Genomic DNA, 25,115 nt, shown 5'->3' with positions numbered 1-25,115 from the left:
TTGGGTCCCTGCCGTCCGTAGCCTTCAGGCCTTTCCGCACCATGATCAGCGACTGATGGTCCGCGTGTTGCCGGGAACCCGTCGCAGAGTGCTTCCCCACCACCTGCCGTGAGCTTGCCTCCCGGGTGTCCGCCCTACCGAGCCTCTGTATACCCTGCGTCTTTGACATGGTCGCTCCTAGGATATCAGCGCCCCCGCATTGGTCTCCCTCCGCCAGTTCAGGGCAGTTGTAACTGTCTTCCCCACGCTCTCAGCCTCAATCAGGGTCCACGTTGTCTTCCCGGCACCCCAGTCTCGGCAATGTCAATGGGGAGGGGGGGGGGGCGGAGCAGAAGGAGGAAGGGGGGGGAGGGGTCAGCGGCGCTAAGCAGTGGACTCTGCGGCACCTCCGTGTCTCCCCTTGGTCATCGGCCTCAGTGTGTGGAGCCGGCTTAGGGCTCCCTCCCAGTAGCGCTCACCTCCGGCGGCCTCACCTGGCGTCCAGGAACCGGGGTCAGGAGTGATTGGCCTTCCGGGACGTGTTGCTGCTTATCCCGCTATTAAGCGGCGGGGCGCCCAGAGTTGTGCCATAGGCGTGCTCTCTCCACACCGCCAGGCCGCCCTCAGCGTTCCGGGTTCAGCCCGTACTCGAGGCCCCGGTCTGTATCCAGGGGCCAGGCCTCGGGTTCCTCCTTCCCCTTCTCAGGTCCCCAGGTTCTCAGTACCTCAGCTTCTACCGCCTACGTCAAGGCGGGCGGGTCGTCGGCAGCAGGAGTCGACCCCCGGCGCAGGGCGCCCTTCCTTGTCGCAGTCTGTTCCGTCCGGCGCCCCGGGCTCACTCCGCAATCGAGGTTCCGGCTTATAGCGCGGCGCCAGGCCGCAGGATCCCACACGACGTATTTCAGAGCTCCTTGCCTCCAAACCTCCCAAACTTGCAGCGAGGTGAGCGGGGAACTTCCGACGCAGGATGCAATCGCCCGTGTGTCTGAGCGACCCCTCGTCGCGGCCAACAGGATGTTTCTTCTCCCGGCGGCACCGGAGCTCTAACAGACTCCGTCCGCCATGGTGGCTTGCTAGTCACGCCCCCTAGGAAATGCTTTGTTTCTTTAGCTTTTTCTTTTTTTCTTTATGCTGTGTGGATTTATGTATATATTGTATACTGTGTATACTCCATTTATGTTGTCGGTCCACCCGTTCGCCTCGAAGGCACGGAAAAAATGGGTGGAGCTGGAGTTGGCACGCAGAAGGGGTCTTCTTGTGGCTCCCGTGCCGTTGTACAGGGTCGCGAGTTGGGCCAAGCCCTTGTGGTGTCTCGTCGACATGGGAGAGCTGGAGGGGGATTCCGTGGGGTGCTGGGCAGGGGTGGTTCAGGGAGTGGTGAGGAATCCACAGGCAGATACAGAATCCACAGGCAGATACAGTATCCACCAGAAAAAGCGTTTCATACATATACACACACACACACACACACACACACACACAAACCTTTGTCCCTCTGCTACCCTTCTCAATCCAAATAACTGACTAACATCCACCACTCAAATTACTTTCATATTTCACTGCACTAATTCACCAGTAATCCTTATGGGTTCAGGAGAAGCTTGCTACTCGCCGAAAAAAGCGCTTTAACACCCCATTAGGGGTAACCAGCCCTATATAAATGCAAACCTTTTTACCTCTTCAATACTTCTGAATCCAAATAACTGACTAGCATATCCACCACTCAAATTACTTACATATTTCACTATTTTAACTCGACACTATTCCTTTATGGGTTCCGGAGTAGCGTGTTACTTGCAGGGAAAGCGATCAGACACCTCGTATGGGGTAGTAAGCGCTATATAAATGCAATTTCAATACAATACTAGGAGCGTTTGACTTCTATGAGGACTCAATTTTGCAAAGAATGGCATGGAGTGCTCAGCATTTGCAAACTAATTTACAATGTTGAATAATGAAATTCATCAGGAAGATACGATTGCTGCTCAGGTAGATAAGTAGAGTTTACAAAGTAGGCAAAGGTCAGCTCCTCAAACTCAGGACCAACTTGGCTAGTTGATAATTGAAAATAAGGCTGCTAGTGCAATGAATGAGGTGGAGACTGCAATGGAGCAAGCAGGACGGGAAACTTTTGATTTGGCAGACTTAGTTGTACAGCCTAATGATGGGCAAATGCAAATATATTGAAGTGAAAGCCACAGCTGAGCATGGATTGCTTCATGACAAAAAGAGTGCATGCTCAACATTTAAACCTATACTTTAGTAGGTCAGTGGTCAAGCTGGTACTGGTAAAAGTTTCTTGAGGCAAGTCATTACTGCTTTTGTAGAAAAGACTAAAGAGTTCAATTTACAACGTGTGGTTACAGCACCTATTAGATTAGCTGCACTCAATAGCAACGGTATTACTTAGCATCAACTTTTGATGTTGCCTGTGGAACATAAACTGGAATACCAAAAATTATCTGGTGAAGCTGATCATAAAGTGCCTAGAGTGTTAAAAAAAAAAAAGTTGGAACTTATAATTGATTACATGAGCATGGTCTCAAACAAGACTTGCATTTGAAAATGCAAGAGGTTCTAAGAACCGATTATGTTGTCCTATTTGGAGGAAAACATTTCATTGTTTTTGGAGAGCTACTGCAACTTACTCCTGTGAAGGGTCAGCTTGTGTTTAGAACACTGTTAACACTGCTGCATTATTAAACTAGGAATTCTTTGAGAAGCACTGAATATTTGTGTACATTTTGAATAAAAAGAATTAATCAGGAATGTGTGACACACATCTGATATTTATTATGGTATTATTTTGAAATATATTGGAGTAGTTGTTCTTTCAACACAGGGAAAGTGTGTTTTTTGAAACTTGCCTTGTTAAAAAAATGCATCCAACAATGAAGCCTGCTGCAGAGTTAATGTTCAGTATTATACAAAATGGCAAATCTATTGTGCCTCTAATGCCTACATTCGAGGACTGTGCATGTTTCAACCAGGAATTTCTGGAATTAGAGAAAGAAGACATTTTGCAACTTAATGCAATAAATAAAATGGAACACCAGGGTGTCACTATTTCTAAATGAAAAGTTACAAGTAAAAACTAGATCATTAGAATAATCTGTTTCACGAACTGCAGGGCTGGAGAAATGTTTAAGTCCATGCAAAAACTGTAGGGTGATTTAGAGCCGAATTTTAAATGTTGAAGAAGGGTTGCTTAATTGTGCTATGGGTAAATTTGGTGATTTTATTAATTGTCCTAATGGGAAAGAGGTGGAATACCTTGGGATTAAATTTGATCAGATTGGCAAAGCAAAACCGGGCAAAATATTGCATTTTTTTCCCTTGTGAAAGATTTGTATGTTCAACAGAAACAGTTTCCCGTCTGTCTAGTGTACGCGGTTACTATTAACAAATGACAAGGTTTCATTTTAGAAGCAGCATTTATTAACATTGGTAGTACAGTATTTAAGGAAGTTGTCTCATATGTAGCTTGGTCACGAGGTAGGACAATGTCTGGTTTCTATCTAGTTGCATTTGATGAGAACAGAGTAAATGCAGACTCGAGTTGTGTTAAATACAACCAATTAGAAAGTCTGCATCCTCCGGATTTAGGATAATTAACATATTTTACGGTTTCAAAACACTACCATACACACACTTCAGGATAGGACATATGTCAGTGTAGAGGCTAGTTCACCGATAACTAGTACAACATCTTTAAAAACGGGATTATAGCTCAGATGTCATATGTTGCAAGTAGTATCACTCAGCATGAATAGCAAATTAACGTATGCAGTAGCTTAGCATATGTCTTTAAGTCTCAAACCTTTAAGAAAGACTTACAGTCACTAGATGATGACAACAGTGATGTCACTAGTGATGTCACTGACCATGTCATGAGTGATGTAATATGTGAGGTCATAAGCAGTGCATTTTGGGGCCGTACATTATAGTTAGCTCAGGTAACTATAACTGCTGAAGTTCTATGGTGTGTCAAATCTCAGCCTAACTATAAAATCCCTGTAACCATTGTGTTTTTTCAGTTGATTTATATTATTATGTATATACATACACACATGCATATATAGACACACACACATACTTATATACATGGCACCTGCAACACTAACAGCTCAAAAACGAATTAACAGAATTAAACCAGATCACAAACAAAATTACTAATTTTGAGTAAGGTTGTACTTTTTGCCAAAAACAAATAACTTTGTCCTACCTTTAACCAATTTGCACAAAACTCAGACATAAACTAAGCTAGAAGAACTCTTCTGACAAATTATGTGCCAATACCTCAAACCACGCCAATGTTTTTAGTGCATCAATAAGGCCCATTCTTATGGATATTTCAGTTTAACCACAACTTCAAAGTCACTATTGCAGACTATGTAATAAATATGTACATGGGCATATCTGATGGATGAAATTAGCTAGTTGTGAGAGGGAACATTTGTGTCAGCAACCATTATCCAAGAAGGATCTGTTATTACTCACAGATTACAAATGGTAGAAACAACTTGAGGGGGGGGGGGATTAGAGGATAAAATATCCATTAAGAACCCAGAGAGGATGTGAAGTGATGGCAAACGGGCAGATCCTGCAGTCAAAGGCAGCCCCAATAAAATCAGTTTAGTATCATGACATTTTTTAAGCCATAAACGTCGACTGTGAATCACTGTGGATAACATTAATGGTTAGGTAAAGTGGCAGCCCCTCCCTTTAGCTGCAAGAGTGATGTTCAACACGCTCGTAGAGGTACTGTGGCACAGGGAGATGAAGGAAGGGCTTGGCAGAGGGGCTCACACAGCAACTAGAGCTCTTTGCACAGAGGCTAAAGTCACGCTAAGGGAGTTGAGACATCGAGACAAAGCATGCCCAAAAGTCATGTTCTTCATCCAGATTCCACTGGATGTGGGTTCCTTGCTCACTTTGCCACTGGATTCAAGCTAGCCTGGCTGATGAGGGTTGTTACCCCGAAACCGGTCCCAGGATGCTTTTTTCCGGTCCAAGGAAGGCCTGGACTGGCAGTTCGGGCTGGACTGCCCCATGAGGAACAGGGTCAAGACTGATTTGCATATGGTTGGGACTGAACTGGGGTGGGGAAGTGAGCTAAAGAATGATTATGGATTCAACCCAGATATGTGACTCGGGAGGGGGGGGGGGGTGTCTGAAAAGGTTTAGTGCTCCTACCTTCATCTCCTTGTGTTTACTTACAATGACAGCCGGTTAGGCTTATAAATACTGAATTTGGGGAAGAGAGGTTTGGAGCATCCCAACAATCTCGGAAACACCTTATGTAACCAAGTGCTGGAGTCAATTCTGGAGCATACTTATCCAAGTTTTAAATATTTTTTAATCAACACATCAGAGGAATTCATTATTAAATTAGTTAGTTAATTAATAACCAAACTAATTATTTCTATTGTGTCAAGGTGGTCCCAACAAAAACCTCCCTTAGAAGACCCACGGTTGGAGTGAAGCTATACCATACCAACAGATGGGCTAACTTCTACAGCACTGTTCGACCACTGCACAGAGCCGCTTGATGGGGACTGACAACTTTGCAGGACTCGCTGACGTGTTAACATTAAATGCTTGTTGGGAATTTTGCTTCCAACAACTGATTAATCTCCAGTCTATCATTTTGAATTACCCTAAAAAAGTGTTCTATGTCCGTTGTTGGCATTCAAAGGTTTATTATAATGCAAGATTCCTCAGGCATAACTATTTTCTATCCGAGGGTGTGGGGTACTGAGAAATAAGTTGTCTATCCCTAATACAGGAATCGAGAAACTCATTAAATGTATTAAGTCCACGTAACATGGCTCCTACCCCTGGAAGACAGTTCTCCAACCAAGGTTTTTTGTCAAATTTGTCCGAGATGGTCTTTGGCTTAAAATATGCAGGTAAAGTACTGCAGCCGTACTGATCGCCCGAGGCAAAGCTGTGCACCTGTAATCAATATTGGCTAAAATTGTGCTGTATTTGTTACAGCGACCAGTGCCTTCCTATAGTCAGTGATAGCCACAAGCATCAGGCTAAAGCGGATATATTTTATAGTATCTCAATCAAGATTGTACAAGTTTGCAGATCTTGTATTAAACATTTAGTATAAGTAGTTCAACCTAGTGACTTCTGTCCTTCCTCCCTAGACTCATGGGGTGTTCAGGATGGCTGGGAGGACCATTTTGCTGAGCATAAACGTAGGTAGAATAACACAAGGATGTGACAAATAATGCCACCACCACACCCTAGGATCGTCACTCAAACTTCACAGAACACCAAACAATGTTCCGAATGGCAGAATTCCGCTCCTAACAAAGAAAGGTGGCTGGGGGAGTGGGAGGGCGGGGAAATCAGCTGACAGAAGGGGGACTAAAAACTACATGTACAAAAGTCACTGCTGCATCAAATTATAATTACTGGTACATCCAGACCACTTCCACAGATGTGGGATGCCGACAAAATCTCCTCTTGACTGGGAGGAAGACATAACCCATCAGCAACAATGACACTACCAAAGACATCGAAAACCAGCAAATAGTAGACTGGAGAGATCAAGTAAATCAGTGAAGGGAAATAGCAGGGGTCTCCAGTAAAAGCAGTAAAACCGTAGAAAAGTGTAGCACCCATCATCTCAACAACAGGTATAAAACTAGCCCGGCATGCCCAGTGAAACCCTGGAGGAGCACCGCACCCCATATCGAATAAACACCTGTTACCGCCAGAGCAATGTCGAAAAACAAAACACAACAGCCCCACTCAGCCGCATCCCAAGGACAGCACCTAGGAGTGGTGTCAAGAAAACTGGCAAAGGGAGGGAAACAAAACCATTGCATCTACTGCTTTATTAATGATTGAGAAGAGCAAAAAATGATCCACACAAACATCTCTGCCACAGTGCCAGCTTTGAAAATTATTTGGTATTAAGACTGTAGAAAGGAGTGGGGTATACTATCACAGACAGCTGTCTCGTGTGTCATCTTTGTGCATGAAGAAAACAGCGAAGTGACAGCTTAATGACTGTCTAGCAGTCGCAGGATAAGAAACAAAAGAACGAAGACCACTAAATAACTATGTACCTGGTGATCACTTTTCTCATCAACAATAGGAAGCCAATTTTTGGGGGGGAAATGGCATTTCAAAATCAGAAATGGCTTGCACCTGCCCATATTGATTTAAACGGACGCATGTTATCAGATGATATAAGGGTCTCAGCATTATAGTGGTGAAGATTTAGCAAAAACTTGTGCCTGGAGAACCTCTGCATGGCAGAGCGATTTAACCATCAGGCTGGGATCCGAGGGCCAGGATGACACCAAGCAGCCTGGACTGAGCAGCATGCAGGTTGGTGGTGGGGACACGAGTGCGCTGCAAACGTTCTCGTCAGTACAGACTGGAAGCATTGGCTTAAAGTCCTCAGCTAGGGATGAAAGGGAGTCCTCCAAATCCGTGGGGCTTCATTTTAGCACCCCTTTTTGAAGGGAGAGCCGGTTTAGAAAAGAAAGGAGTACTGTAAACCGGGGACCACGCTGGAGCGCATTTCCACCAGTTTTGAAAGCCAACCAGAAGCCCCTTTAAGCTGCTGTTAAGAAAAGAGAACTCTTCTACCCATGCATCATCCTAGAAACTAGGAGTAGAAGTTGCTATCCTCCCTCAATGAAAAGCTGTACAATGTCGATATTGACTTGCGCCTCAAGTCCCAAAGGCATCATAGCCAAGTGGGAAAAGCAAGCACGCTCATGAGTCCTTCCACAAGCAAACTGAAACCATGCTCTCACAGGGTTCTGTTGGGAGTGCGGACTTCAGGGGACGGACATCAGGGGAGGAAGCTATTCAGCATGGAACACCCTACGTCAGCAGACCGAGGACCAGGTGATGCAAAGTGAGGCTCTACAGCGGCCGAAAAACCAGATGCCAAAAGCATCTGCAAGTGCAATTAAAGCAACTTCTGAAAGAGGGAAGAATAAGAAAATAGAACATTTTAGGCCTTCTATACCACACATCACATAAGGAAATTGAATAACTAAACAATTAGAGAGGATCAAAAATGATAGGGCACAACACGTATTCTTACCAGCCTCACGCTTACTCACTGACTAGTTGCCCTAGAATAGAAGTAGAGAGAAATCCTGCTCCCTCTCTTTCGAAGCATTTTCTGTAGCTTTGGACTCTAGAATGGCAAGCAAAAGACAGAACCAGCACATCTGGGGGTGGGGGCGGATGGGGGATACTACCAGTGTCACTTCATAAAAAAAAAATCAGGGCATTAAGAAGTGTCTGACATGTCCTCCCTATTACCTGCCCCCTCCCCATCCCATCTCCTGCCAAAGCCTGTTGTAACTACAGTTGGCATTGCAGACATATGCTCTTTTCTTGTAAGATCTCATACGCTGCTATTTCGGCTGCAAAAATCAATGCCTAATCAAAGTTTTGCAATTTATTCCATTACACATTTTACCCGCACAAAAACAGATAAGCACAAGAATACTACAAACAACAACAGATTAAAAAGAAGAAGTGACCAGGGTTCCTTACATCGAGCGCTGGAAGCACTTTGTCCACTTTGGGAGCTGCCGACGGAAGAGGCGCTAGGTGTTCGCTGGAGGGCGGGCTCTTTGAGAGGAAACCTTGATTTAGGCAGTGATCGCTGTTGTGACGCCTTCGACGTAAGCGATGCCAAGGCTTGGACTGCAGTGGATTTCGGCCTGCTTGTAACTGACTCCGATCCTATCAAATGAAGAAAAATATTTGGTCATCACAGACACGAACTTGATTTGTGTATTCTGTAACAAGGTGCAAATCAAAACATGCACTGGTAAAACCAACAGGTTATGGTTTAATAACTAGTGAACAACATTTTTGCGTTTAGCTTTACAGTGTATTTTAGGTGCAGATGGGAAGCAGGGAGGTGGACTGACCATTGCAATAGGGTGGTAGTTCTGTGAGGTTGGAGAGTTGTATTGCGTGGGGGTAAAACAGTGGTGTAATGAAGTGCCGTGGTGCCAGAATGTTGATACAATAACCTGGCTCAGTGGTTGCTTGAAGCGATACTGTGGTATTAGTGTGTTGATGAGGTAATAGTGCAGAGCTTCAAGGTCGGTGCTGTTGGGTGGCTACATGGTGACTGGACCAATTCTGTGGGCACTCATTTAGTGGTTGGGGTGAAACTGCGGAGGAGCAGATGTGCTGTTGGAGATGTTCGTGTTTGCCCCAAATGCTTCTGCTGTACTGCAATGCTGGGGGGCGACAGTGAAGTACTGAGGCAGTATTGTGGTGCTGGGGGTGTTAGTGCACTATCTGAGTGTGGAGGTGTAGAGCGAGATGATAGCGTTGGGATGGGAGTGATAAGTGGTGCTGTGGGGGCAGAAAAGTGATGATGATTTAGTAATGCATACCTGGAAATTATTTAGGGGGACTGTGGCATGGTTTAGGCAGTGTTTCATCTTGCAGTGTGAGAGGATCCAGCAGTGCTAGGGTGATGGCGGTGTATTAGAGCAGTGCGGGGGGCACTGTTTAGGTCCACGGAGGTATTTTAATTGATATTTTGGTAATCGGGCAGCAGTCAGATAGGGTATTTTTTCCAATCGTTTTGTTGGGCAATATAGTGTGGTGTGATGTATTGTGTGGGCAATGGAAGAATAGTGCTGGGGGGGGGGATGAATGTAATGCGAAAAGGTAGTACTGCAATGGTGAACTGGTGGCAGTGAGGATGTTGTTTAGAACTGTCAAGTGAAGCTGTGAGGGTAAAAAGGACTTTGGGGTGATGTGTTTTATCTAGGAACCCGATCAATATAGTGATCTTATGCCCCTATACGGCTATAATCAATACATATCCCTATAATGGCATAATAATCAGAGCCATATTTCCAGTAAATCGCCTCCGACACAGCAGAAGCTACTTCCTTAGATTCCTAGAGAGCACACCGAGTTCTTTCGACACACCAAACCCCCAGCAACCTGAGAAAGCCCTGCTTGCTTTGTTTTGATTTGTAATAGAACTCCTGGGAGCACTGTAAGAATGACCAGTTCTTAGTGACATCTTTATTGACGTCTTATGTCCAACCTTACGTCAAACCCGGCACCTTTCAGGTATAAATATGCCAACGCTGCCTTAAGCAAACACACGGTGGTGAACTCTGGACCAGAACAGCTGTCCCCTTGCAGAGAGCCCTGCAGACGCAAGAAGCCCACGGACGCTGCCCCTCCTCTTTGACGCGCTGAGAAAGACGCTGTCTTTTCTCCTGCCGAGAAAATCCAGCTCCGGCGTTTCCAGCCTACCCTTGCGGGTGACTGGGATATCTGGTCCTGAGAGTGAGATACCAGACCTCCTAGATTCTATTCCAAAGGTACGGTGCTGACTAAACCCTTAGAGAGAATTCTTGGATCAGACTCTTGGCAAAACCAACTTAACTTAAACTGCTACTTACTTACTCCCTCCCACGTATTAGGCTTAGGTCAGGTACACCGGGGTAGGCGTAGCTAGAAGCACCAGTTGAGGTCGTTAGCCAATATATATATCTGAATGTATATATTGTATATATTTTAAACATTTTAACTATCTTATGGCTAAGAAACCATATCAATGCTTTTACAGTATTATTTCATAATACTCCTTTTACTGTACGTAATTTACTTTATATTAAGTATTGCAATTGTGGCAATCCATTTCTCTTGCATGAGAAGGAAGACTGTTCAATAAATCATACCCTTTATTGAAAACGCCCGTCTCTCTCTTCTCTGCACTCTGGTGAAACTAAGAACGCACGTCTGACTGAGTGAAATAGCTTTCTATGGTTTCACACGACTCTAGAGATTGACTCTTATTCTGAGGGAGCAAAGTTGTCATGTTTATGCGGTTGTCGGAAGCTGAATCCCTTCTTGTCTGAGCCAGGGAAGCTGATCACTTCCTATTCAGTCAAGAAAGTTTCCAGTGACCTCTGAGCTAGCTGGCGCAAACCTAAATTAAGTCTAACATAGTCAGTAGAGACCTAGAAGACCACAGTCCTACGTCTACACTGCTGTTAATGTTATTCCAATGCGCAGGGCCTATAGGGAAAATAGGAACTACACTACAGGGGTGGCAATGCAGTGATGGGGTGGCAGTGCAGGGTTATAGGAGAGGGGTAGTAGTGGAGTGGTGAAATGTTACAGATTTAGTCAGTGTAATGTATGGGTTATAGTGCAGTTCTGGAAATTGTAGTACGGTGGAGGAAGTGACAGTTCATTTTGTAGTGGTAGTGCTGTGAGAGTGTCATGTGGCAAAAAAGGATTATTGTGTGGTCATGTGAGGTGGTTGTGCGACGGGGTGGTAGTGCATGGTTGCAGTAGATAGTGTGCAACTGTGAGGTGCTATTGTGTTTGCATGATCTTTTACAGCTGGAGAGGATATTCTAGGGCACTTGGGGAGCTTATTTTCCGGGATAAATGTAGTGGGGCTAGAGATTGTGCAATGTATTGGCCATGATGGGGTCATACACACAACCTTACCCCTAAAGGGAACCGGGTATTTATCAGTCCCCGACATAGTGCATGACCTCAATACAGCCAACACACTGGACAGGGGCTTAGTCACTGATCAGAAAGCCAAAATGAAACTGACCATTTCTAATTCTAATATGTTTCACTGAGCAACAGAGTCCTAAATAACATTATATGTGTTAGCTCTTCAAAATGAGCTAAGTCGCTTTCACCCAGCCCTAAACAACATACTAATTAAAACCTGTAGCATTGCTCAACATCAAACACTAATTTAAAACTAACTGGCAAAACAGATTTGACACAATACACAAATTAAAGATGTATTTTCTAACCTCTATGTTCTGACACTCAATTGAGATTCTATACTGCAAATACTAAACATTTAGAATAAAGTTTTGCATATGTTGGCATATCCATTTTGAGCTGCGGCATGGAGAAACAATATTTCCCATTTGTACTCAAACGGGTGATGCCATGAGCGGGACTCCTGTCACTGAAATTATATGAGTGATAATTGATGAAAATATTACTTGCCTTCGTTAACTATCTTTCAGATGGAAAATTCCCACAAATGTTTCTATTTAACCACAGATTCATCACCATGTGAATACCCCCAGCCTGCATACGGACCCGCAAAAAGTAGCGTCGTGTATGCCAGTAGGTGGCATTGTGAGACTCTGCTTCAACTTCATTCTGCTCCAGAAGTAACAAGTGGCGTCGCATATAAAGCACCACCTTATGCTCGCTACTTTCCATTTCTTTCATAATCGGGTCCGCCCCTACAGATGTGTAACTAATCAACAAACTGGAAAGACCACTTTACAGATTAACTTGTGACCTTTTTAGATACAAAAAGGAAACCACTTCACAGAAGTGGGAGGTCAATGAAAAATCTGTGGTTGGATGGGGTATCCACCAGAAAGAGCATTGCCGAAGATAAAACACTTTCTTTTGATGGATAGTTTTAACAGATACCCAAGCAGTACCTTCAAAGGTGATGGGTCTGTGGAATAGTTCAGAATAAAAAGTCTTGCAAGAATGAGTGGGCGAAATGCCCACCCAAACAGACCGGACTGTCAAGGCAATAGTGCTTCGTGCTCGTGTGCACTGATGGCCACATTACAGCCAGACATCCAGGAAAAACACTCACTGGTCAACACAGTGGTAGCAGCCTTGGCTCCAGTGCAACGAACCCTACAACTTCCTGGTGACTGCTTCTTAGGCTACGCATAGCACATCTTAATACAAAGGCCTACCTAAGAAGCTAAGGTCCCCCTCTGCACTGCTTGCTTTTCTGTGCTTCAGCAAACGCCACAAAGGGCTGATCATCCATTTGATTGTCTTTGGTATGATCAATGGAAAATCTCAGCACTCATTTGGGATCCCTATTTTGAAGGATGAGTCGAAGAAAAATGTAAGAATTGTGAACGCTTTTCTGACATGAAAAGGCGTCAATACCTTCCATAGAAATGCAGCTCAAATTCTTGACACCAATTTGTCCAGAAAATAATGTGTTCTAAGTAGCTGGACCAAGAGCACCTGAAGCGTACTCACATAACACACTGATATTCTCACAACAAAAAATACTGCTTTCAAGGTCATGAGGCGTAATGGACAACTGGGCATTGCCTCAAAAGGGGTACACATTAGGAAAATGAAAACAAAATTTAAGAGCAAACACAAGGAGATGATGGACGGAGTGCTGAAACTTTTCAGACACTCACCCCCGTCACAGATCTGGTTTGAATCCATCATTGTTCTTTAGCTCACTTCACCACCTCAGTTCAGACCCAGCTATATGCAAATCGGTCTGGACTGAACTGCCAGATTTGATTTGATGTCTTCCCCGAACCAGCAACAAGCATCCTGGGACCGGTTTCGGGGTAACACCCCTCATCAGTCAGGCTACCTTGAATCCAGTGGCAAACTGAGCAAGGGACCCACGTCTGGGCACACCCTGCTAATTGAGCTAAAGAATGATGATGGATTCAACCTAGATCTGTGACGGGGGTGAGCGTCTGCAAAGTTTCAGTGCTCCGTCCGTCATCTCCTTGTGTTTGCTTGTGTCCTTGTGTTTGCCATTTGACAGCATTTGTGACCCCTGATGGGGTTTTTCAGTTTTGCAGAGTACCTTTTGGGTTGGCCTCAGCAGCTGCCGTTTTTCAAAGGTTAATGTCAGAAATGTTTCAAAACAATCCTCATGTAGTTTGTCAGTTCGACGTGCTCATTTTTTCCCAAAACTGAAGCGGAACATGATCTTGCTCTCAATTAGGTTTTTAGCATTTTGGAGACAAGAGGTGTAACTTTACGAAAGGATAAATATACGTTTAAGGCTAAATTAGGAGTATTTAGGTGCACATTATTTACAAACCATGCATTGTTTCTGAATAAGGTGTTAGACCCAGACCTGGGTTGGTCAGAAGCATTGCAGAAGCTTCAGCTCCTAAAAATAGATAGCAATTCATGTCCTTTCTAGGCATGTGTGAATTCAATGCAAAATTTATGAAGGATTTTGCAAAGACGACAATGTATTAGGGCCCTTTAAAAGAAAGGAGCAACTTTCGCATGGTCCAAAGAGTGTGATGAGGCGTTTCAAACCATAAAAGACTATATTGTCAAAGCTCCAGCTTTACAACCATTTGTAGAAGGAAGACAAGATGTACCAACAGTCTATGCTTGTGAGTACTATCAACTCAAGAAGAACTATCAATTCAAGGAAGTAAACTTGTAGGAGGAGACTAGTTGATCCCAACTGAATGTCTATGACAGAAAATAGTTTATACCAACCACATTGGTCACTTAAGATCCATTATCACAAAGAGAAAGATTCTAAATGACTTTTTGTGGCCAAGAATGGATACAGAGATTGAGGATTTTGTAAAAGGATGTGTAAGATAAAGCTCCAGTGATAAAGCACTATTCGCTGAAGGAGTTGCAGAGTCATTTGTTCCCTCTCCTGGCGGCGCATGGATTTTCTAGGACCATTTCAAATATTGCCTCAGAACATGAGATCTTTTCTGGTAATAGTAGATCTATCTAGGTGGGTTGAGGTAGATTCAAACTTTCCAACTACAAAAAATGTGATTGTCTTAAAATATTCCTGAGGGAAGGTTTTCCAGGAGATTCTAACTGATAACAAGGTTCAACTTGTCTCAAAAGAAATGAGTCAATTATTGCGTACATGTGGGATTAAACACATCAGGACCCCTCTATCGCCCACAAAGTAACGGCAAAGTGGAACAGTTCAACAAAGTATTAGGGGAAGTGTGTTCAAGAGGCCTATAGAAGTAATATGTGTGTGCTTCAGGCCATAAAAGATTTGGTGTGGTCATACCGTACAACACCCCATTTAGCTACGACTTTGAGCCCATTTGAGCTCATGAGGGGAAGGAAAGCTTCCACAGAACTTTGTCCATTTTTGATGGTAAAAATATTTCATGTAGCACTAGACCCTAGTGTCTTAAAAAAAGGGAAGGAAGAGAGGTCATGGTGTCATGTCTAAAATTGCAAGGGTGTATATTTTAATGTATATGTTCATTTCCTTTAAATCATTTGTATTCTATATGTCATGCTTCAACAGTTACTGCATGTGCCCCTCAGTGACTGGACGTTACCCTGTGTGTTCGCTCAATAAATACTTTGACTTTACACCAGAGGGCTTTAGTGTCTTTACTTCAAGAAGACTACAAGGACGTCTTTGCATACATGTTCCATATTACCAACAGATTTGTTTTAGCGCCTCAAAGTACTAAGTAGGTTATTGCTCTAGGATTGCGTAATCTGCTCTGATGAGAGGGCAATACAATGGGGCATAGGCCTACCTGACCTGAAGGTGTACAATTTGGCTGGTGATAAATGAATACGAATAGGCAGACCATACCAAGCCTTCTCAGTTGGCTAATAGAAGGGAAATGTGGAAACTGGATGGAACTGTACTGTAGAGGGATCACACTCCAACAATAACGGTTATTGGGATTTGGTAGAGGGTAAATCAAGCAATGGGGTGGAGGAATAAAATTACCCAAAAGACACCGCTGTGGGATTCTGACGACCCAAGGAGACCGGAGGGCTTCCATAAATGGGACCTCTTGCACATATCCAAATTAGGAGACATAGGGGAAACCCAGGACATGATGACTTTTGATGAGCTGAGACACAAGCATGAACCTAGAAAACGTGTAGTCACTAAGCATGTACCAGATACTTCAGCAAAACGCTTCAGACATGTTGTCACAGTAAAGAAGTAAGACTGACATTGTGAAAGCGTATTTCCTTGTAAAACAGGCAACAGTTAGCACAAATACACAGAATGTCTAAGTAATGACCAGCGTCCATAGGGTCCCTAGCTCTTGGTTTGCTTGTTTTTCTTCACTGGAAGACATTACATTTCAGCTTTTAACATAAGAAAGAAAACATTCATAATATGTGAACCAACATCACTTCATTCTAATTTCATATAGCATCAGCTTACTCATATCTATACACATCAATGTATGGCAACAACTTAAGGCTAACACACTAAATCAATCTCTGCTCTCAAATTGGTAAGCATCATGTCAAATGTCCATTAAACTGTCTTTGCGATTTTCCTTAGATTGTTTGCTGGATTTGGCACTAGGAGTTCAGAGAAAGTCAACTCAGACTTATAATTAGATAAGTAAATTGATGTTTGTTAATGTGCATACAATTCTGTGCATTAGCTTGTTAACTGCTTAATGCTTTGTTACTCTTGTTTTCTATTTCTTTCAAGAGTACTGGAGTTTAGTGCTGTGATGAATATGCTGCATGGAAACTCTCTAGGATGACGACCAGGGACAGGATAAGAATCAGAAACCCGCATGGGAAAACAGAAGATCGCCACCGAGACAGAGAAGGAGCAGAAAGCACCCGTAGCAGCCAGCAAGGACCAGGAACGCCGCCGACAACTCAAAGAAAGCACAAGAAGTCCTCAAGGAAATTACGCGCCGGAAAGAGACTGAGGTTCGCAACATATCAAACCGCGAGACCACATCTCCCCTGCCTTGAAAGCCCTGGATTGGTTGCCGGTTGCCGGTTGCCAGAAGATCCACGTTCAAGCTGCTTTGTATCACCCACAAAGCAATACATGGAATGGGACCACTCTTCATCAGGAATAAAATCATTAAACCCATTCAGCAAAGGAACCTCTGCTCTAAAGGAGCATCTTGCCTCAAAATCCCACCATACAAGAAAAAAACCATGGGTGGCACATGCTTCTCTGTTCAAGCAGCCAAACTATGGAACTCTTTACCCCCAAAATAAGGTCCACCAACAACCACCTTATCTTCAGAAAACTACTCAAGATTTGGCGCTTCCCCACATAAGCACCATACGTAAACAGAAATTTACAGCATATCCCTCTGTATAAAAGCATTTTTTCACTATAGATATGTACCTATCTTTGTGTATTACTTTGTATAAATATGTAAAATAATTATGTAGTTGAGAGAAAAATAAATAAATAAATAAAAATCATCTTTGGTCTACATGTACATACTTCTATTGTGCATCTATGTACCTTCCATGTACTTGGATCTGTGTGTCTGTTACTGTTCTCCTGAAAAAGCATATCCAATGCACTACCCTATTTCTCATCCTGTGCCTCTATAAATATCTTTACTCTACATATACTTATCTCCTTTATGTATCTATATACTTTCAATGTAATTATGGATCTATATATTTATCACTTTCTTCTAATTTAGCATTTCCAATGCACTACCCTATTTCTCAGCATATACTTCGCTCAATATATCTTTTAGCCCAACCTTCTGACTCATCTCAAACTTCGTAGTACTCCTTCCAATGCACTACCCTATCTCTCATCCTATACATCTATCAATATATCCTCTACATCCACTCATTTATCCCAACCCCCATACCACTACTGATTGACAAAATAACCCTTTCTAGACTCTCTCCTACTCTACCCCTCCTTGCATTATCTGACACCGCTTTATCTATACCGTGCCCCTAAAACAAACCTTTCTACACTCTTCCCTCCGAGTCCTCACCTCCAAAACTCCTTTTTACTCATCCAAAAGCCTCCTCCTACTGCTAAGACCTAAAAAAACAAAAACAAATCCTTCACTCTTATCCCTCCACTATCCTTTTCAATCGAAATTAATAGACTAACATGTTCACTTCTCAAATTCCATATTAAACTATACTAATATACTGCCCAAATAACTGAATAACATATCCACAACTCGAATAACTTCATATTTTTTTACTATACTAATTTTCAACAGTAATCCTTTATGGGTTCCTGAGTGGCGTGCTACTCGCCAGATAAGCGCTTCAACACCCATCAGGGGTAACAAGTGCTATATGAATGCAAATCTTTCTTCCCCTTTTATCCCTCCGCTATCCTTCTCACTCCAAGTAACTGACTAATATCCAGCACTGAAATTACTTCATATTTCACCATATTAATTCACCACTAATTCTTTGTCGGCTTCCTGAATAGCGTGCGTCAACAAGCGCTATATAAATACAAACCTTTGTCCTCCTCTATCCTTCTGCCATCATTTCAAATCCAATTAACTGACTAACCTATCCACCACTTAAAATGTACTTGCATGTTTCACTATACTAATTCAACACTAATCCTCTATGGTTCCCGGAGTAGCGTGCTACTCGCCGAAAAAGCGCTTCGATGCCTCGTCAGGGGTAGTAAGCGCTATATAAATACAATTACAATACAGTACAATACTAGAACACTAAGCAGTCTCTTGCTTGTCTGCATTCTTGATATATGAAGACTACTCTGGCCTCCACTGCTCAGAGTCTGTAGGTGCGCGGCATGCCCTCCGCCGCCCGGGCACCTTAGAAGGAACACGGCACTCCTGGCTGCAAGCAACACAGCATCTGGTCTACGGTGCAGGGCTTGCAATTCTCAGGAAAATGACTTTAAAACTGAAGTGTGTTTGGGTGGTGGGGACTGCAGTACAGTCAGCACCCAAGCACCCACGAGTGGAGATAAAAATGGTAAAAAAAGTTTGATTACAGCAGCATGACTGCGTATGATTTAAAGCTGCAACTGATTTTTGTTTGCTTCAGCATCCTCCATAATTGTTATTTAATATATTGATCACTGTACACGTGTTAAAATAATATTAACTGTAATTCTAAATAGAAATTTTCCAAGTTTAAATTTTTAACTTTGTAATGATGGATTCATATTTTTTAAGCATATGCATTTTTAGGATTAATTAACAAGAAAACTAACTTGGTAGCGGACAGGTCTTTCTCCGCCAAACCTCAACCAGCAGATTGTCGTGCACAGGAAATTATTGCTCAGGCCACAGCCAAGAGCGTGTCTGTGGGAACATATCTGAGCTTTCTGACGGGGCAAAGAAACCACAAAGTGGTTTTAGCACTGGCATTTTTCTGTTTCAACGTCAAACTGATCCTTGCTAACATGCCTGGAACTTTTCTTTCTAGCTTTTTCACTTGGCTGGGATTCACCCCACCTAGTTGACTGTTCACACTACAAAAAAACATAATGAAGATTTACTCTGAAACTCAATGACAATCTATGCTCAAATGTAATAGCTTGCATATTAGGAATAGCCTTTAAAATGGAACTACAACATTGTAGACAATCCGAGAAAACAAGACTGTATACTCTGTAAAGCGAAAAACGTTTTTTGTTCATGTTCAATTGCTTAAAATCATTGCATGATAAAATATTCATACAAGTATTATTAAAATCAAAAGAAAAAATGTAAAATCAGCGTTTAAGATATCATTAGAAATACATACAAGATTGCATTACTGAAGAGGCAGCCTAGTGCACACGGTACTTTACGTATTTTATAAAGTTAGTGTCTCTCTTTAAAGTGCTAGTGCTTTGCAATGCAGTTTAAAATAATTAATATAATAAGACGGTAGGTGTTAGATACAGTTAAAACGCCTAAACAGGCTACCAGTGTCTAAAATGGCTTTATAAGATGCTCAAAATGGACAGTGCTCCAGTTTAAAGATCCACCAGGAGAGAGTGTGAAGAAATGCTTTGAGGAGGAACTTTGCGGATTTAACTAAAATGGGTGTCATGATACTCTGTAAGAAAACCAAAATCATATCATTGTACAAACAAAATATTTCATAAATTCACAATAGGAGACAGATTAAAGAAACTGTGTGTTTGTATCATCACATAAATTAGAAGGTGGCGAACAAAATGATAAATACATTCGATGTTATTAATTGGGCATCAATAATTCACCTGGACCTCATCAATATGGAGGCGATTTACAATTAAATAAACGGGTTGTATTACACAATGCATCGCATTTTCCTTGTTTGCAGCAGGTGCACCTTTCAAAAGGTGCACCTGACGCAAACAAGGATAGTGCGCCGTATTAGATTGAATGCGCTGCCACCAGGGCAGCCGCAAAGTCGGGCTACCCTGGGGGCAGCACATTCAAGAGAACTACTGAGTGGTTTTGAAGCAGCCGCTCCGCGTTTCACAGTGCAGGCGGCAACTGCCTGTACTTTTAAGAGGGGTAAGAGATCCCTTTGTAGGGGGGTGCAGTGAGTGACTGCATCGGCCTGCAAGTTCACCGGATCCCCTTTCCCCCCTCCAGAGGGATGCCATCAGAGGGCGCACTGACTGTGCGCCACCGGTGGCTCACTAAGTGCACATCCCGACAGCGTCTATAATACGGCATGGGCTCAGAGGCAAAGAAATTCCCTCATTTACTTGGGGCCATACTTCCAAATAAATTGGATGACAGTGCTGGCACTGTATGTGCGCCAGTGCTATCGGTGCCGCACAAAAACTCTGCGGCCCCTTCAGCAATACCAAAGTGCCCCAGGGGCGCACAAAGTGGGTGCAAACACCCGTTGCGTCTCTGGGGCACTTTGTATAATATGGTCCAAGATGAGTAGGAACAGGGCTCCATGGAGATACGGGTAAGGGTTTAATAAGAGGCAAATGAAGAGAACACTGGTGGGTTCTGGGGTCTGGAAAGAAGTGGGAGCATACCCCCTCCTCTCTGCACATAATTTATGCATGGGCTGACAGGTACATTGAGCATGTACCGAACAGTGATCAAACATGGGGGCATCGTAATAAAAAGAACGTAAGGGCTAGTTTTGACACAATGTCCTCACAGACCTTCGCCTTACTAACACCACTGGAGGATTTTTAGACATTGATCAACGGACGGGGGAACGCAGACAGCGCACATGCTGCTGGAATCACTGGTAATAACGAGTCTGGGAAATTATTGTGGGTTCTTTCAAGCAGGAAAACTAATAAAATATAAAAATATGTGTAGGAAGGTGGCTACCTGACTATGGTTACCCCAGATTTTTTGCCCTGTGTTTAGCTGGTTTTCGACTTAGTTGGCCTGGTTCCCTGCTAATCAGGGCCCCAGGCTATCTGCTCTCTCTGTAAAATGGATTCCATGTACCCTAGGTGCATAACTAGATTGGCTTGGGTCACCTTATCAGCCCCTGTACAGAGCACTATAGGTGCCCAGGGCATAGGTGCATCCAAGGCCTACCAGGGGCTGCAGCATATCTTTTGCCACCCCTGGCTGGCTATCTAAATTGACACAACTGGCTGATCACTCAGCTGGGGCAAGTGGGTGTAATCACCCCTTGCTTAGATGTAGTATACCTATATCTAAACCTATATCTGGACACATATATAGCCTGTAAGCCACTCCTATGGAAGGCCTCATCAATCCTGGAGGCAGAGTGCGTGGTTTTATGTGAGATGGTGCTCTGGCATGAGCTGAGCCTGTCTGCAGCTGTCGGGAACAACTCCCTCGGCTGATCCGGGATAATGCCATACCATATACTCTTAAGCGCCTTATAATCCTCGCGGTTATATAGCAACTTTGGTTTGGCTTTATCAAAACATGTCGTGTAAGGTGTCATACGAATTGGAATACTACCCCCTCGCCAGTTCTGGCGACGGGGGTAGCATTCCACCCTTCTAGAGGGAGAAGACATGTTACTTTACTGAAACGCGGTTGATTTAAAATGAGCCTCAGATCCACAAAATGGATGCCCCTGCCACAGACACGGGTCTGACCTCCTGCTGCTGACCGAAACCCGGCAGAGGAGGCCTGGACAAAGAGTTTCCTGTCACAGGGCGGTGTCAAACCACCCCAGACAGGAGATAGTGGATTGGAGTAGGGAGGTTTCAATGAAACCAGACACTGCCTGGGGAGCACAAGGCTGCCCCTTGCAGGATCCGGCCAAACCGGTTCTGGGGCCTCCCAGCCCCTGTCCCAGCGCGGCCAGGATCAAAGGAGAGGGGTGTAACCACCCCCTTCCTGGGTCCCACCCATAGGAGGGGACCTAGCAGGATGTCCAACCCCCGAGATTCGAATAAGAGGGGGAGCAGTCCCAACGGACCTCAGATCATCCTGAAGAAACATAAGAAACGAAATCTGGACCCTTCGACTTTCTACACGACGTGAGAAGACTGAAGAATCTCCCTTGTGGTCAAGGAGTGACCACCCTGTGCAAACAGGCACCATCCAGCCCTCGACCCTTGCTTTGTTGCAGTTCCCGCCGGAACTCGAGCGACAGAGATCGACGAGATCAAGCTTGCCTGCCTTCTACCTGCCCGATCCACAGTCCCTGCAGAGCTGAGACCCGTGGAGGCGACCGGAAGCGTGGGGCACGCCATCTTGAAAAGGCCACGAGACGCTGACCGTGCGGCCCACGAGTGACCCTCGAAGCTGTACACCGGGGTTTGAGAAGCCCCAGCCCCGAGCTCCACTTGCACCAAAGCTCACCCCTCCACACTCGACGAGTGCTGCGTGGGGCCCTTCTGCTTGTGTGCGCTCGACGCGTTGGCCCGGTCACTTGCCAGCTGGCTTGTGGCCCCTGTGCCGACGAACTTTGAAATACGACTTGCTTTTCTGGTTGCTCCAGATCTGCACCAGCTCCTGTGAAAAGGAGCACCCACTCTGACCCTCCTGGTTCGAGTGATAAGCAATCTCCCGGTTCCGCGTGGATTGCTTTTGCCAAGTGCTGTTTGCTGCAATCTTGAAGCCGACGGTGCTGACGGCGAGAGCCTACGTGGGACAGATCGTGACCTGCTCCTGGACGTCGCAGATGCCCCAGAGCCCACGTGACAGCGGAGAGAAGCCTATCGACAACCGCCTGATTGCGCCCGACATTGCCTGGTTCCGTCCTGGTTCCACCCTGGTCACTGCTGAGTGACCCAGACTCTGTCCCCTCTGCTTTCAGGTACTTTTCTACTTCGATCCACCCTTGGATCGCACCGGACACTTCTGCTTCACAGCGCCTGCAGCTGCAACAGCTCCAAGCACCAAGAACCTGCGTGACAGAACCCGACGCCACTTCGACCCTGTGCACCCACGGCCTGTGGGTGAGGTAACTTTGCAACGCCGGTGTCTTTACACTGGTACACACCTCTAGGGTCTGTGTCTAAAGTTTTGTGTTCCTAGGTTCAGCGGAAGTATCTTTTTATTCACTTTAATTGACTTTTACGCACCATTGACAGTGCATTGGTGCGCGCCGCACTTTCCGTGCTGCACCCGTCTCCTGTGGGCTACTCCCGACTTCTTCATTGCTTGTCCTGACTGCTCCCAGCGAATCTCTAGGCCCTAGGCCTAACCATTGTTCGTAAAGTGTTACTTATACCACTTTTTTGATATATGGTCTGAGTGGCCACCCGCCCTCATCCATAAACGTGCAACTTTATATGTGTAACAGTGCTTTTGATTTAACGCTTGTGCCCCTTTCCTCATAAAGAGTACTGGGGAGTAATTTAGTAATAAATACATATATTTTTATAATATATACTTGTGTGGTGTCCTTTCATTTGATTACAGGATTGTATGTGGTAAAACAGCTCGCTTAACACGACCTCTTAAGTTAAGCCTTTAAGGCTGCTTAGTCCATGCTACCACTAGGATAGCTTGTCTACAAGGTTGACTTACAACCTGACATCTTTGGGGTTTGTTTGGACTGATACCCAGTGGTTCCAGAATTGGAAACACTACATATCAGGCCAACTTCTCACATTGGTGGCAGCGGTGCGGATTTGAGCTTGCTGTTTGTTTTACCATTGCAATCTTTATCAAATTGAAAGATCACATCAAGTACCTCTAGGTACATATAAATCAAAAGCTTAGCATATTAAGTTCTACTGAACTTAGTAGTTGTAGATTAAAGGGATTAGCACACCCTGACTACAACTCACTAGCAAGGTACAGTAGGAAACCACTTAGTGTAGGTAAGTGCACCACTTACACCTCACTAGCAGTCATGTCTGATACAGGTAGAGCTTCAGGCTCTGCTCCTGTAATAGTTGATCCTATAGGGACAACATCCAGATATGACAACCTTAGCCACAAAGACCTGAGTGCCTTGTGCACAGCCAGGGGGCTAAAAAAGGGCAGAGGCCCTACCATTCCTTCCCTAATAGCTCTCCTAGAAAAGGATGACCTAGATAAGGTGAGTCAGACTCCCTTAGAAACAGAGGAAGGGATAAACTCCCCTGAGAATGAGGATCTTCAAGATGATGTAGTGGAGGAGGAAGAAGAAGAAGAAGGCTCTGATGTAGATGAGCCTGAAGATCAGGATCAGGGGGGAAACCAGGTACAGGTTGCCAGGCTTAACCAGGCCAACTTGGACCTACATGGGAATGGAGAGGGCCAGCACCACTCCAGATCTCATAACCAAATTCTCCCAGGTAATAGAAGGGAGAGATCTCTGTCAAGGGACTCTCACCTTTCTAGTGCCTCAAGAGAATCTCAAAGAGGAATGACTTCCTCCCAGAGAAAAGAGCATAGGGCCAGGATGAGGGCTGTCCAACTCCAAATAGAAAGGGAAGAGGTAGCCTTGGCTCAAGCTAAACTTGCTTTAGCAAGAGAGAGAAAATTGTGTGGCTTAGATGCCACTGGTGGCAGCAAAGTTCCTAAAGAGAAACCCAGGTCCTATGATAGTAGAAACCTGACAAAGATTGTGCCCCCCTATCAGGAAGGGGATGACATCCACAAATGGATGACTGCTCTGGAGAGAGCCTGCATGGTACAGCAGGTTCCTGAGGAACAGTGGGCAGCAATCTTATGGTACTCCTTTTCAGAGAAAGGGAGGGATAGGCTCCTCACTGTCAGACATGAGGATGCCAGCAATTACAAAGTCCTGAAGAGTGTTCTAATAGATGGGTTTGGCTTAACGACACCCAGAAGACACAGACTCAGGACTGGACTGATTTTGTTGATTGTGCAACTAAGGCTCTGGAGGGTTGGCTAAATGGCAGCAAAGTACATGACTTCACAGGATTGTATAACTTGATTATGAGGGAGCAGATCCTAAGTAATTGTCAGAACCAGCTCTTACACCAGCACCTGGTGGACTCAGATTTGACCTCTCCCCAAGAATTGGGAAAGAGGGCAGATAAATGGGTCAGAACCAGGATTAGGCCTAAGAATCAGGACAATAACCAGAAGAAGGAGTCTACCAAGCCTCAAGATAAGGGTGGGGATAAAAGTAAAGAAAACACTTCCCCAGGGCCCCAAAACTCCAAGAAGGGGGGTGGGTCCCAAGACACTTCTTCAACAGAGAAAAAGCCTTATTGCCATGCCTGTAAACAGGTTGGGCATTACAAAACAGACAGCTGTTGTCCCAAG

The 25,115-nt window shown here is 44.4% G+C and overlaps 1 protein-coding gene across 4 annotated transcripts in view; it reads right to left on the bottom strand.

Moving 5' to 3' along the window:
- The window catches only part of MTUS1 (microtubule associated scaffold protein 1), a 1,045,260-nt gene that overhangs the window by 562,093 nt on the left and 458,052 nt on the right, over positions 1-25,115 (bottom strand). For all 4 annotated transcript variants that reach the window (XM_086962577.1, XM_086962579.1, XM_086962578.1 and 1 more), the window contains exon 4: positions 8,524-8,715. In XM_086962577.1, the coding sequence (XP_086818703.1) occupies positions 8,524-8,715 (192 nt within the window). The remainder of the gene's footprint in view (positions 1-8,523; positions 8,716-25,115) is intronic.

The sequence above is a fragment of the Lissotriton vulgaris genome, chromosome 3_1, assembly GCF_964263255.1.
Source record: "Lissotriton vulgaris chromosome 3_1, aLisVul1.2, whole genome shotgun sequence".
NCBI classification, from domain to species: Eukaryota; Metazoa; Chordata; class Amphibia; order Caudata; family Salamandridae; genus Lissotriton; species Lissotriton vulgaris.
This window is presented reverse-complemented; position numbering and strand designations above follow the sequence as displayed.